Genomic DNA, 14,161 nt, shown 5'->3' on the forward strand with positions numbered 1-14,161 from the left:
TCAATGTTTTAGATTATTTCTGCAGGAGATTTTTAGAAATGTACGGAGTTCTTTTTGTAAATGAGTCATTAGATAAAATCATGTTAATGTTTGTTTACCAGCAGAGAAAACGAGTGGCAATTGGGATACTTAAGATAATATTTGATAAGTACCGTGATTGTTAACAGAACTCACCATGTTAAAGGGATAGTTAATAGCACTTGGATTCTCTGTTGCAAATTTGGCCATTTTCCACAGAGCAAAAGCTCTGGTAACCTGAGATATACCTTATTACTGCTTTGTGCTTTATTTACTTAGCAAAGCAATTTTTCCAGCAGTACTTTGATATGAGGTTTGGTTTAGGCAATGAACCCAAGTGATTCCTGTCAGTAACCGCGAACCATGAGCGTGTATTTGTACCTGCAGACCTTTAGGTGTTTGCCATTTCTCTTGCTGACTAGTGTAGACTGAAGTGAAACTTCTGAAAGCATGTTGGTGTTTACAGGCATGCACATTAAACTGTGTATTAATATATAGATACCAAATTGTCTACACGCGTGCATATGTTTATGTGTACGTATTTATATAAGTATCTGTGTCAACACGAGAAAAGACTAAATCAGACACCCTCCCTTGAAACAAAGACAACTTTTGGCTTGCTCAGAAAACGTAGATATCATGCAGAGTAAAATTTTATGGCTCAGCTTCTAGTTTTTCGAGGAAGAAAATTATAAAATTTGAATGAATTATCACACTAACCTAGAGCAACTGTTTTCTGTGTAAATTAAGTTTGGGTAATTGGTGTTGTTGCAAAATTGAATTAAATAGTTTTGCAAGTTCAGAATTAGATATACTGAGGCATCTTGATGAAAATAAGCATGAATAATACTTGATTGTCTATGATTTTTTTTTGAGAGAGAGAGTCCTTATAAAAACTACAAACAGGTGAAGACCTTTTCACGGTGTATACATGGAGATAAAGTGAGTTCTTGGTGGGCACCAGGAGAAAGAACCATATTGATTTCATGATAGCTACCAGCAATTTGTGATGCACTTGATCCATTCATGGTTTTATAGAAATTCAGCAGCAGGTTTTAAAAGTGCACTCCAAAGACCTTTTGTATTTTTGTTAAATACCTTGGAAAGAATAGACATTCCATTTCCTGGGGCTCTACAAACACCTTAAATTACCGTATGTTTAGCATGTTGTATCTTGAGATATAGCCTACTTGTTTTGAAAACTGTTAGGTAGAAATAAAACTGTCATGGAATAAATGGCAAAGCCTCCTGTGAAAATGTTAGGATCAGAGATTTACCCTTCAATTTCTCTCCCTACTTGAGTAATGATTCTACTTCAGGAACTGGTTACTGACTTTACACAAACCAAGCAAAAGTCAGTCTGGTAGATACTTCATTTGTGGTTTTCAAATATGTATAGCTCTTTTCAATATTTTTTTGTACCAATATAATAGCTCAATGTAATATTTTTAAAGCCACCTATTTTTAGGTTTAAAAAGTCATTAGTTCAATTTATCAAGGTGTAGTTATAACTTTGATTTGAGTATATAACATTATTACTACCTACTGCCACATTGTCTTTCTGTTAGATCTCCAAACACGCCCTAAGCCATCAGGGCCCAAATAAACAGAAATTATAGGACATTTTCTGTTGACTCTGATGGACTTGGAGTTGAGGATAGTCACAGTGTGTCCTGTAATGTTGGATTGAAACTGTTAACCTTAGAGTGCTCACGGGTATTTGTTTTTTCAATTTCAGTATTTCTCTCACAGGTTTAGGACTTACTGTTTTCTTGTATGTCTATAAATGACAAAATTAAGAGATCTTTGATAAAATTGAGTGGTCTATACTTATGGTTTCATGTCCTCTGAGAGCTCAACATTCTCAGCCAGGCAGTAGAAAGTTCAGCACTGAAGAATTTGAATGAGAGATTGAAATCAGCTATACAAGAGTACAAGCTTATAAATAATGCTTATTTTCACCATTATTTCTGAGTTCTGTTTTTGTGGTTTGTTTGGTTTTTTTAATCTCATTCAATCATATTAGCATTTCTGTTTTAATTTTAGAAGATTTGGGAAAGTCAATTGTTTAGACTGTGATGGTAGGACAAATTACTTAGATACAGCGAGTTTTTCTGGGTATCTGATTCCCAGGCTAGAGTTGCTTTTCTGGCTTCCTGTTAGGCAGCTTTTCACAATGCATAGCTGTTTCCTTTTCCCTTTTTTTTTTTTTTTTTTAATTTAAAGTTATTACGGAGCCTTGTATTTCTTCTTTCTAAGTTTGAGTTCCTCAGTCTAGGTTTGTCAAATACAGGTCTTGTTTTGGGTATCGCTATTAACTGCAAATGTAAGTGTACAGCTTTGTAGCACAGTAAATGAATATCAAATTTAGATAACTTTTAATTCTGACTTCTTGAATACAGTAATAATATACCTGGAAGACAGTAACTGACATGCTGGACAACAGTACACTATATGTATAATTGAAGATTAATTGTTCCATTACTCTAGAGATCTTCCAGCTCTTAGAAGTTTAAATCCAAGTTTTAAGTTCTGCATTTTGACAATGACAAGTTTGGAAATCGTGTGCTCTTTTCAGCTATTTTTGTCTTGATTGACTCCTTAACTCCTCAGCATGATTCAATGGAGTGATATATGCATAAGACTGTATTGCAATTACGTAGTTAGTTATCTGAAAGCTGCTTAAGAGACTACTGTAAGTGTCACTAATTGCAACTCTACCAAGATGATTGATCAAATGCAAGGTCCTACATCTGGGTCGTGGCAATCCCAGGCATAAATACAGACTGGGTGGTGATTGGATCGAGAGCAGCCCTGAGGAGAAGGACTTGGGAGTACTGGTGGACAAGAAGCTCAATATGAGCCGGCAATGTGCTCTTGCGGCCCAGAAGGCCAACCGCGTCCTGGGCTGCATCAAGAGGAGCGTGGCCAGCAGGTCGAGGGAGGTGATTCTCCCCCTCTACTCTGCCCTCGTGAGACCTCACTTGGAGTACTGCGTCCAGTTCTGGAGTCCCCAACATAAGAAGGACATGGACCAGTTGGAGAGGGTCCAGAGGAGGGCCACGAAGATGATAAGAGGGCTGGAGCACCTTTCCTATGAGGACAGGCTGAAAGAGTTGGGGCTGTTCAGCCTGGAGAAGAGGAGGCTCCGGGGTGACCTTATAGCGGTCTTCCAGTACCTCAAGGGGGCCTACAGGAAAGATGGGGAGAGGCTGTTCAGGAGGGCCAGTTATGATAGGACAAGGGGTAATGGTTTTAAAATAGAGGGAGGTAGGTTCAGGTTGGATATTAGGAAAAAATTTTTTACTATGAGAGTGGTAGAACACTGGAACAGGTTGCCCAGAGAGGTGGTGGATGCTCCATCCCTGGAGACGTTCAAGGCCAGGTTGGACAAGGCCCTGAGCAACCTGATCTAGTTGGAGATATCCCTGTTCCTTGCAGGGGGGTTGGACTAGATGACCTTTGAAGGTCCCTTCCAGCCCTAACCATTCTATGATTCTATGATTCTATGATTAAGATGTTTACACTTTGGAACCTGTACTTTGATACATTACATTTCTTAACGCGTGCCTGACTAGTGCTAGAATAAGGTGGAAAACTGACCTCTTTGATGTGGGAAAGTGAATCCAAGTTAGTGATAGCTTTTTTTACTGTAAAGTTGACAATATTTGTGAAATGTACTGTGGATTTTGAACCTTTATTGTTGGGGAAAAGAAGGAAGAAGAGAAAGAGAGCAAAATATTTATTCAAAAGATCATAATAAAAGTCTGAAGGCATGTTTCACCATGCTTTCTTGGTGACGCTATCACTGACAAACCAAATTATTTCAGAACCCCAAGTCTGGATGAACTTGGAATCTGAAAGTTTGTTAAGGGAGGCAAAGTCACTTATGGAGTTGCTAACAAAACCACTTACAATTAATGCTTTCACTATTAAAAATAGGCTAATCAAGGAATAGTGGTGTTAGAATGCTTATCAACCCCATCTGGAAATTAACAACTAAAGAAACCTAGCATGCCCTTTGGAAATAGAAGAGAGCATGAAGGGGTCACATCCCTAGAAAAGTGGAGCAAATGTGGCCTGGGGCTGCCTGAGCCTTGGCGAGTGAGGTAACTGCTACGCTGCTTGCACTTTGTTTTTTGAGTGAACGTGATGTGTGTGAAGGTCTCAGATTCATACAAGTGTTCCCTGGCTAGGTAATCATGTCTGTGGCACTCTGCAAGAAACTGGGTAACCCCTCACTCAGCAAAGAAATACCAATTTGAGACTAGGAGTAATTAAGAGATTTGAAATGCTCTCTAGTGATAGCAATTTCACCAACCATGTGGATTCTTTTTCACTTCTAGCTAATGAGAATTCAATCCATTAGAGCTACAGAAACAAAGGTAATGTAGCACAACTGGTAGTATCTGCAAAAGATGGAAGAAAGGAAGGAAGATGGAGGGAATTAAAAAAAAAAAGCACATGGGAAAAGAATGTAAATTTAACTGAGCAAAGTAGGGAGTCAAAGACATTTCTGAGAATCAAGTATTTTTACATCCATTTATGTACCCATTCCATCATCTAGGGAGGAAAGCAGTCCAGGTTTGTGGTATTAGTTGTGGGCTTGGAGCTGGATAGTTGCCTCTCCACAGAGACAAGTGGAACAGGACTTGGGGTCAAGACTTGGGCTAGAGCTTGGAGGTCTGTCATCACGAGTCACTGCAGGTTGCTTGAGATGTGCTGACAGGCTTCCTTCTCACTTTTACAGATAAAAGACGCTCTGATTTATCTTAAATCCTTTATTTGATCTTAAGTCAGGCTGAATATTATACTAAGTGTGAGTAGGATTGTTGCCTAATTGCATACCTTTTAAGCTGTCATTGTCGATGGGTCAGGATAGAGCTGAATAGTGGTTTTGTGTTACAAATGAGGAGGACAAATCTGACAAAGCTTCCTTCTGCCACCCTTGAATTCATTCTAATTCACTCCTGTTCAATTTATGTATTCACAGGTATCTGAGTTTCCAATGAGTTATATTTCGTCATTTTTTTCAGCGATGAATTAGAAATAAATTAGGAATAGGGTAACAATAATTAAACCTTTTTTTTCCTGAGGCTATTGCAGTGACATGCATGCAGCATGTAACTACAAATTGTTGATCTATTTTGTGATGACATTGTTAACTTTAAGGGCCAATATCAGAAAACACAAATTATGTTTACCATTTATGACTTTAAGTTAAATTTCTGCCTATTGTTTCTAATAAGTTGTAGCTACTCGCAGCTGTTTTGAATTGACCTCTGATGGTTAATCGTTTAAGATGAAGTGAGGTAGACCCAGTGTTGGAAAACTGAAGGAGTTTAGAGAACAAAAATTAAAATCCTTTGTTTATAGCATAAGGCATCATAGAGCAGTCTTACTAAAAGAAGTGTTAAGTGCTTCATCAGACTAAAATGTTTAAAGTTTTAAATATCAAAGATAGCTGTCAAATATAGCTGCCATCTGTCCCTGACAGAAGCACCAACATCTGCTGAGATGCAGACCTGTGACCTCTAGATAAGTTTCCATACACAGAAAAATATTTATCTTTCTACTATGACCTTCCATGCACAAGATGTGAGCCATGGATTTGTTTCCTAGGGAACTAGTGACTGAGGAAAATCTATAATTAGATCTGTGGGTTGTTTGCTGCAAATGGGAATTGGGTGCTAAGCAGGTTCTTGAAGTATCCAGAAGGTATTACATTGACTTCATGTAATGGAACCAAATTTTTAAAAATGCCTTTCGCTGTGAGATTTCTTTTTTAATATTTTCAGTTAAAATTTTTAAATACTTTTGAATAAGAGTACTTATTCCTCAAGGCTCACTTTGTCTGCAAAATATTTTCAAAAGTAAAGACTGGACAGGTTGCTAGTTAAAGCAAAAATAAAATTAAACACCATCTTCCAATAAATTTCATCAAATTAAACTGAATCTTTATTTTCAAGAGTGGTTCTAGGTGAATCATTCTCACCAGCTCCATTTTTCTCATTTTACTACTCCTATTCAGTTCCTCAGGTTGGCTCTGCAACTTCAGTGTCTTATTCTGCAATTCCAATTACTCCACCCGGCTGGAAGCTCCCACTTAATCCAGATCTTGATTTCTTTCTTTGCTGCATGCTTGGATCGAAAGATAACATTTGTAGCTAAGTCCTGTGGGCAGTAATTGCAGCTGCAGGGAGAGGAAGCAACGAGGGTTTTTATATTCCCCAGACAGCCCAGGGCACGCTTCTCTAGACCTTATCAGCAGATTATTGTAGCCTGGGCACAGTGTGCTGAGATGCTGCTGGGTTACTTCTGCCTTATACTTTCTTGGATGCAGCAAAAGTGGCCTTAAGTGATAAATGAAGCCTTTGATCTTATTCAGAATAGATAGTACTGTGAAATACCTGGAAAAAGGTACTGTAAATTGGCTCTGTTCTCTTTTCTCCCACTTCTTAGACTTAGCTACATGTGTGGTCATTACACACTGTGTATTCTGTCCTACGTCCTGAATTTCTGTAATTGGAAACCATTAAATTTTGCCTCTCCATTTCTGCCTTTTTAGGTCACTGATAAGTTTTCAGTAAAGCACCTCTATAAATCCAAACTATCCTTTTTTATTTTTATTTTATTTAAAAACAGCTTTTGAGTTATTCTTCATTTAATATTGTCAATCACAGATTTTTCCTAACAGCTAACCGTGGCTTTTGAGCTACTCCATCTAGCTGTCACTCAAAAGACAGTGGTCTTCAAATTCCTTCAACAGGGTTTGTTGCAAGTTAGTAACTTAAACAGCAATTAAAATATGGTGATTAAATGGCTACTGAAAGGCCAAATCAGCCATCAAATTATCCAGGTCTTCTGTGAAAAGTCATACTTCTAGGTCATTTTCCCTTGAGACTATGGAAACTGTGTGTGTAAGTTCTGTGCTGTCAGTAGGAGGAAATTGTTGTGTATAAAACCAGAATTTGCATATATACATCTGAAATCGGCTATGACTTAGGAAAAAGAGAAGAGAAAATTATCTCTAATGAATCTTCTTGCTCTTTATATATTAAGAGTAAAAGGAAGCTGAAGGATTATCTGCTACAAAAGATAATGCACGTTTTGATATGTTCATTGAATTACTTTGCTCTATGAGCAAATGCTCATTGCGAAGTATTGGTTAAATCCTCAAATTTGGTGTAATTGTAGATGAAGCCTGCAGGTCCTGGTGCTGCAACTGATTCTTAAACGGGAATTGTTGCATCTGTCTGTAGCTACAATAACCAACCTCAAACTGAAGGGATCTACCAGTGCACAGAGCTTCCACATGCATAAATTCATTGTTTCATTTGGACACCTGTGCACCCTACTACAAAATTGATCAGAATTTTTATACATAATTATGATAAAAAGCCATTATGTTGAGGAGATATTTTTTGATTGAATATAAAATATTTTATTTGTGTTGATTATTCTAAAAAGTCCTCAAAAAATGTGCACTGATGATGAAAACTTCACTGGGTTTTAATATATTGTGTCATTTTCATACATCAAGATATTTGGTTGAAATAGTTGTTTATCGAATTTATTCAACTTTTCAAATTTCAGATTTAGTATTTGCTTTATTATAGTTATTAAAACACTGTATTTGCACTGGTGTAACGAAATAATAGTTGATATAGTAACTTCGGTAGGAAGCAGAGCCCCGGTCCAGCAAAATACTTAAATTATGCCACCTGCATGTCAAGCAATACAAGTTTTGTTTCCTTCATGTATGTCAAGTTTTGACTGTTAGAGCTGATAGTGGTGTTCATGCAGCTCCGTTGGGATTGCTTTAGGCAAGGAACATTTATACTGTTTGCAGCCCCCAATCAGTCTTGCAAACACGCATCACGCATACGCTGAAACTACGTGCTTTGATTCTCACAATGTTGTTCCTACATTTGACACTTCCTGAAGTGTTTTCTATGACAAACCTCATAGTTAAGATGCTAAAAAAAAACCCTCTTGAGAGTACTGGTGTATGGCTTTTCATTATTCATCTAATTTAAACTCTTAGGGTTTTTTTTTTATTCACATATTACATCTCTGACAGTGGGTACAAAAGTTTCTGCGTTCAAGGTATTAGTACACCCAGGACTCAATATTTTAAAAATTTTATAGAGCTATTAAAAAGTCTCCAGGTTACAGATGCACTATTGTAATAATACATGTTCCTGTTTGAGGAACTTTTTTCTGTAATTCGTGAGAGTCTTAAGAGAACTGAATGCAACTGAAAAGTAATGGCTAATATTGTAATAGTAGTTTTGTCCAGCGGCTGCTGAGTTTTTAATATGTATGTTAAAGCACAAAATTCGTACACTTTCCAGTTGTGATTCACACAGTTAAAACTGAGTCTTGGGGATCTGACAGAGATTTTTAAAGCATGACTTTCTTTGTTGAGTTAAATCAAGTCTATTGTCTACATATGTTTTTCTTTGGGAAATATATGCATATTTTCCTTAGGACTGTCAACAGGATCAAGTAAAATATTTGTAGCTGATGACACAGAAGCAATGTCTGCTCTAATAAATGTAGTTTTCCCCAGCTTTGGTTCCCGCAGAAACCAAACACTTTACCTGGACTTGGATCACGTTCCTTTACCTCAGCTGTCATAGGAGGTTGGGTCAGTGTTGAGTGTTCCTGCGGCTGGTGACATTTCCCTTTTCATTCTGTGCTTGTGTTTCTGGGGTGCTGTTCCAGTGCAAGCACAAATATTAGAATTTGAGTGATTGACTGGCTGGTTTAAGCTTTGCAGTGAAAGCATACGGTGTGGGAGATTTATACAGCTTTGAAAATCTTGCCTCATACATAGGCTGGAGATTGAAAACTGGAAATCTGGAAATGCTTTGAAACTTAGGATTGTGATGTTGCCTGTGTTGTTGCATTGCATAAGCATCTTTAATTGCTGAAGTATTGTTCTGTTGTTTGCTTGAATTTTGCAGATATTGTTCATACTTGTCTATATTAATTTAGCTTGTGTTTAGGAACATATTGAAAGGGCATTTGTCCGGATGTGTTTTGGTTGATAATTATTTTTTTAGTGTGGTGATCATGAAAGGAGGTTATAACGAAGCTAACAGCAAGGCTTACTACGTGAACAAGAAAAAAATGTTACTTAAAATACATACTGTCATATTTACTATGTTGATTTTATCCCTTATTATCATGAACAAAGGACATAGTCACTTAGAGAAGCTTTATAATTTCTGTTACCATTATTTATGTAAATAAATCACGTCGATATTCTCGACCATCAACTGTGTATTGAATGAATCCTGAGGAAAGTCCTAGTCAGAGAGAAGGCAAAGGTCAGATTTGGCCAACGTGTCTCTCTTTGTCAAAGAGCAGAATTTGGTTCCTGAGCTTAACGAGTATATCTCATATTCAGTTAATGAAGATGTAGATATATTGAGAACCAATAGATTTAATAAATTATTAAACTCAGGAAATTATATAAATTATTTAGTGCTTTTGAATAACGATGGGAATATTTTGCATTTGTTTTGGTTGAAAGATTATTTGAGTCAGTACAGAGCAGATGGAGCCTCTGACTGTAAAGAATGATTTTCAGTATGGCAGGACAGGAAGTATCAGTTTAAATATTTATATGATATCTGAACAATGGGCCTAACCCATTGTTTTCCTCTTGTGGAGCACAGTGATTAGAGGAAAAAAGTAGTTCACCTCTAAACATTCCATGGCTAAGTTTGCTTCCTAGGAGGGTAGGGGAGGGGGAAAACAGCAAAAACAATCCCTCCAAAAAAAAAAAAAAAATCAAACGCATGAGAGAAACAATGTAATGCTCTGAAATGAAAAGTACTGGGGCACGAACCAAATATTTCTGTCTGAGGGTTGGATTTGCTTTCTAATTAAAAGGTGAAACTACTATGATGCGTCTCTAATTCAGATATAATATATCTTGATATATAATATCAAGAACTAAGGAATTATGGAAGTGGTTGAGGCAAACACTTCTTAAAGAATGAAACTGATAAACTAAGATGAAGCTGTTCAGGACAGATTTGCTGGGGTTGCAGAACTGTAAAGTCTCTCTCCTGGGGCTAGTGTGGCTTTTTTGTGCTTCTATTTCTCTTCTTCTCTTGAGAACACTCTGATTTACTTTTGTGATAAACTCATAACAACAGGGGGATCACATTGCTGAAATGAGTTTAGCTGGAAGGGATACGTAATGTCAGCTGAAAAATAGCACTTGGTAAATATGTTCTGGCCATGGTTCAGCAAAAAGCAGATCCTGTCAGCTAAGCAACATTCTGCTTTCTTGAAAGTGGCTTTTAGTTGAGCAGAATTGTACAGTCTCTTCCCTTTCGCAAAAAAAAAAAAAAAAAAAATACTGATTTGCCTTGGGTGCTGTATATATGTGGTCGTGACCAGGCTAGCATGGATCACTTCAGTTTTCAGTACATTTATTCTCCTGTGTACTCTTGTCATGGGAGAGTGTTATCAGGTGTGGGGATGTGGGTAATGTCCAGGACTACATCTAATACTGTCCTTGGGGTCCTGGGTGAGGAAACAGCCTGTGAGAGTCTGTGTTGTGGGCTGCTCAGCTGGCATCTATTCTGTCTATGCCATCTGCCCATGCAAAGTCAAGGCCCCTCTGAACTGTGAGATCAGAACAAGGGAAAATGAAATAGATAGAAATTGGGAGGCTGGATAAACCATGTCTGCCTTATCCATGTTCTCAGTAGGTGAGTGCTTGGGTCTGTGCTACCTGAACTGGACCGTTTCCGTCTTTACATGCAACACAGAGCCACTGTCATATGGTGCAGACATTTTCAATATTAGAACCTGCACTGAAGCTCCTAAAGCCATGAACAAATTATGGAAATAAGTGTTTCTGCCTGGCCTTCAGGTAGTAGTAACTGGGAAAGTCATTTACTTGTTCTAGAAATGTAAAAATGGCATCCCAAAGTGAACATTCCAGGAGAAATAATCTGGGCTTGTTTCTTCTCAGCCAGCAAATTGGGAAAGCATCATTGTGTAAATACATTGTAAGCTAGAAAATTTTCATGTGAACAGTGCCGTGTTTATGACAGTGTTCAGAATTGCAGTTTTGCCAGAGGAGATGTCAGACAATCCTCCTGTTCTTTCCTCCTTGCTCTTGTTGAAGCACCAAACCATATGGCAAATTAAGCCTGATTTTTATTAAACTTTTCATTGTACTGAGCTTCGTGTGAACTGGGAAATGCACTTTCTTTGAACTATGCAGCCATTATATAAGTATCTTAATTAGGAGATGTTAATGTTCTTCCTTACATTCCTGGGAGTATTTAGCTCCCTCTTGTGGCTAATTAAACATCTTAAAAGAAGCAGACTTCGGAAAATTATTTTTTGTGCCATCACCATTGCTCTTGAACACATGATGGGGTGGTACTTTGAGCATCTCTAACCTGGGCTTCTTATTGGGTAAACAGGTAGGAGAAGGGTCTGCACATACTTGCACCGTGAATGTGACTGCTTCCTGAAGCTTTAAAAAAAGCTGAATGGACGCATCCAGTCAATTTAGAAAGCACTCTGCTGTCTGGTAACTCTGTTGGTCCTGTACATTGTATGCTGAAGAATGGTTCACAGCTAAAGTGGGATGAGAAATGGGATGTGTCGTAGCTCCAAGGAGTACAAATCTTTTGGGTACAACATTGGCATGTCTTGCCATCAAACTCAAGGTTAAGATCTTTGCCAGATTTGGAGTTGATAGGAAATTTTTCCTTCAGTCAAGTTTGCAGGGACCCTTATTACCACTACTATAATTATTATTATTACACTCCTGCCTTTCTATCTAGTGTGGAGGAAGATCTGTATATGATTATCTGGAATTTTTCTGATAAATTCCCTTGCACAGCCCATGATTTGTTTTACTTTCTTTCTGTGGCTTGTTACAACTGAGATCAGCAGCTATACTACATCTTAGATTTGTCATAAACATTTAGTAACGTTTGTTGGCTCTGGTGGAAGTGGCTCTTGTGAAGACATCTCTGAATTAGATTTTTGTGCTGGCCTGGGGCTGACTTCAGCCCTTTCAAGCTGCTGCTCTTCTATTGGATGGGAAGCTGCACTTGGAATAAGTCTCAGCAATTAGGGAGGAAGATGTTCAATTCATCTTTTCCCTACAAAAGAGTGCAATGGTCATGACATTGCAAAATCATAAGCATAGCTTGATGTTAATGAAAACACACGTTTTTAGGCTTGATGTAAAAAATGCCAGAGATCAGTCAAAAAATGAATTTAAGTAACTTTTCAGTAGGAGCCATTAATTTTCAGTTTCATCACCAAACCTGAAGGTAGAAAGTTACTTTGCCCTTTTGTCACCTGCAGTGTTGTCTGCCTCTGTGTTTTGGCATGACATACTCAAAAATATGTGAGAAGAAAACTGCATCCGTTACTGTTTCGGACTTGGAAGGAGGAAGGGAAAAAAAAAAAAAAAAGGTGAAATGGATTTTTGCTTTGAAATTTCTTCCTTCCCCAAAGGGTTTGAGAATTGAAACTTTATCTCTGAAAATGCTGATTTCCTCTTTCATAACTTGTGGCAATATTCTCTCCATTAAAATAAAGGAATAATGATTATGGAGTTTAGTGAAAATCTCACTGCCCAGTAATCTGCAAACCAGCGTTGCTGAACTGGCAGCAATGGGGCAACAAACATATATTTCCTCGGGGACGTTATTAAACACCCTGCATATTTATTATCTCAAAATGGGAGCAGGGCCAGATTTTTAAGGCCGCTTTTTCTCTTCCTCTTCCTGAGCTGTAATTCAGTCCGGCATATAAATATTTGACTTAATATTTCTGCAGAAATGTTAACAGTATGAAATTACTGGAAACAAAAGAACATGAAACAGCGGAGGGGAAGAACGGCTTGGCAATATTGCAGCCTTAAAGGGCAAGATTAATTGATAATCCTTGTAGATTCCAGTGTACAAGTACAAATCTGCAAAGCACGTAGCTTGTACGAAACCTTGTGTAGCTCTGCAAGTTCACGTATGCTGCTGTCACTAATGTGGGGAAGCCTTGAAATTGGATTTTTAGGGATTTTTTTCTTATGGGGAAATAAGGTAGTGATAGTAACAAGGAGTTTCCGTACACACGCCTGTGTGTGTGTATATAAAAATTTGGAAAGTGGAGGAATTCCAGCTGTGTGACTAAGCAGAGCCCTGGGCAGGATACCCAGATATTTTTTGTGAGGAAACTTTTCCCTTGGTTTAAAATGCTGGGAAAGGAGGAGTGTAGAAGGGAATGGTGGAGGGGGGGAAACAACCTGAAAGGAGTCTATATTTTAATGACTTTATGATGACTAGTAAAAAAAGACTGATTAATCAAAAAATAATGTACAATGGCTCTCTGGTATTGTAAGGGTTGTTGTGAAATAAATACGCTTTACTTCACTCAACGGAATATGTCTTTTTCCTTTCTTTTTTTTTGTAAGTTTGTAGCTGCTTTATCAATTTAACTGAAAAAAGAAATAGTATTAAATAACATGTCAAATTCTAGACATAGAGTGAATGCAGTAGCAATGGAATAATAGAAACTTTAAGTAGTGATACAGAAGACAGTAAAGATTAGATAGGAACTGGCTAAGGACATGAGTAGCTTTTCCAGGGTTTAACGCCATAATTGCACAGTGTTTTCTGAATGATTGAAACCGTATTTTACAGTTATATTGCCATGAATCATATTTGATAGTTTTGTATTATTGGTAGGGAATATACCTCAACATTAGGTAAAAGATCGAAACAGCTTATGTGTTTTTTTAAAAGTTTTTATAATATGGCCTGAAACTTCGTATTTTCTGCCATGCAGGTCATCAGCAGTGAAGGGACAGAGGGAGCAAAGTTTCGACTCTCTGGTAAGGGAGTAGATCAAGACCCAAAAGGAATTTTTAGAATCAATGACATCAGTGGAGATGTCTCCGTGACCCGAACCCTTGACAGAGAAGCAATTGCCAATTATGAGGTGAGTACTCACAGCAATAGGATATCTGCCTCTATGTTGATAATATATATATTTATTTTTTAATGTGCATTTGCTTTTGAAAGGGCTGCAGTTATTGAAGACTAAATTGCAGATACTGCCCTATAAAATTTCCAGAACTGTTTGTCTG

The 14,161-nt window shown here is 37.6% G+C and overlaps 1 protein-coding gene across 1 annotated transcript in view; it reads left to right on the top strand.

The window, feature by feature from the left end:
* The window catches only part of CDH13 (cadherin 13), a 483,658-nt gene that overhangs the window by 224,170 nt on the left and 245,327 nt on the right, over nucleotides 1–14,161 (top strand). Inside the window, exon 9 of the mRNA XM_086620685.1 lies at nucleotides 13,861–14,013. Within this exon, the coding sequence (XP_086476811.1) occupies nucleotides 13,861–14,013 (153 nt within the window). The remainder of the gene's footprint in view (nucleotides 1–13,860; nucleotides 14,014–14,161) is intronic.

Source organism: Tauraco erythrolophus, chromosome 15 (assembly GCF_009769465.1).
Source record: "Tauraco erythrolophus isolate bTauEry1 chromosome 15, bTauEry1.pri, whole genome shotgun sequence".
Lineage (NCBI taxonomy): Eukaryota > Metazoa > Chordata > Aves > Musophagiformes > Musophagidae > Tauraco > Tauraco erythrolophus.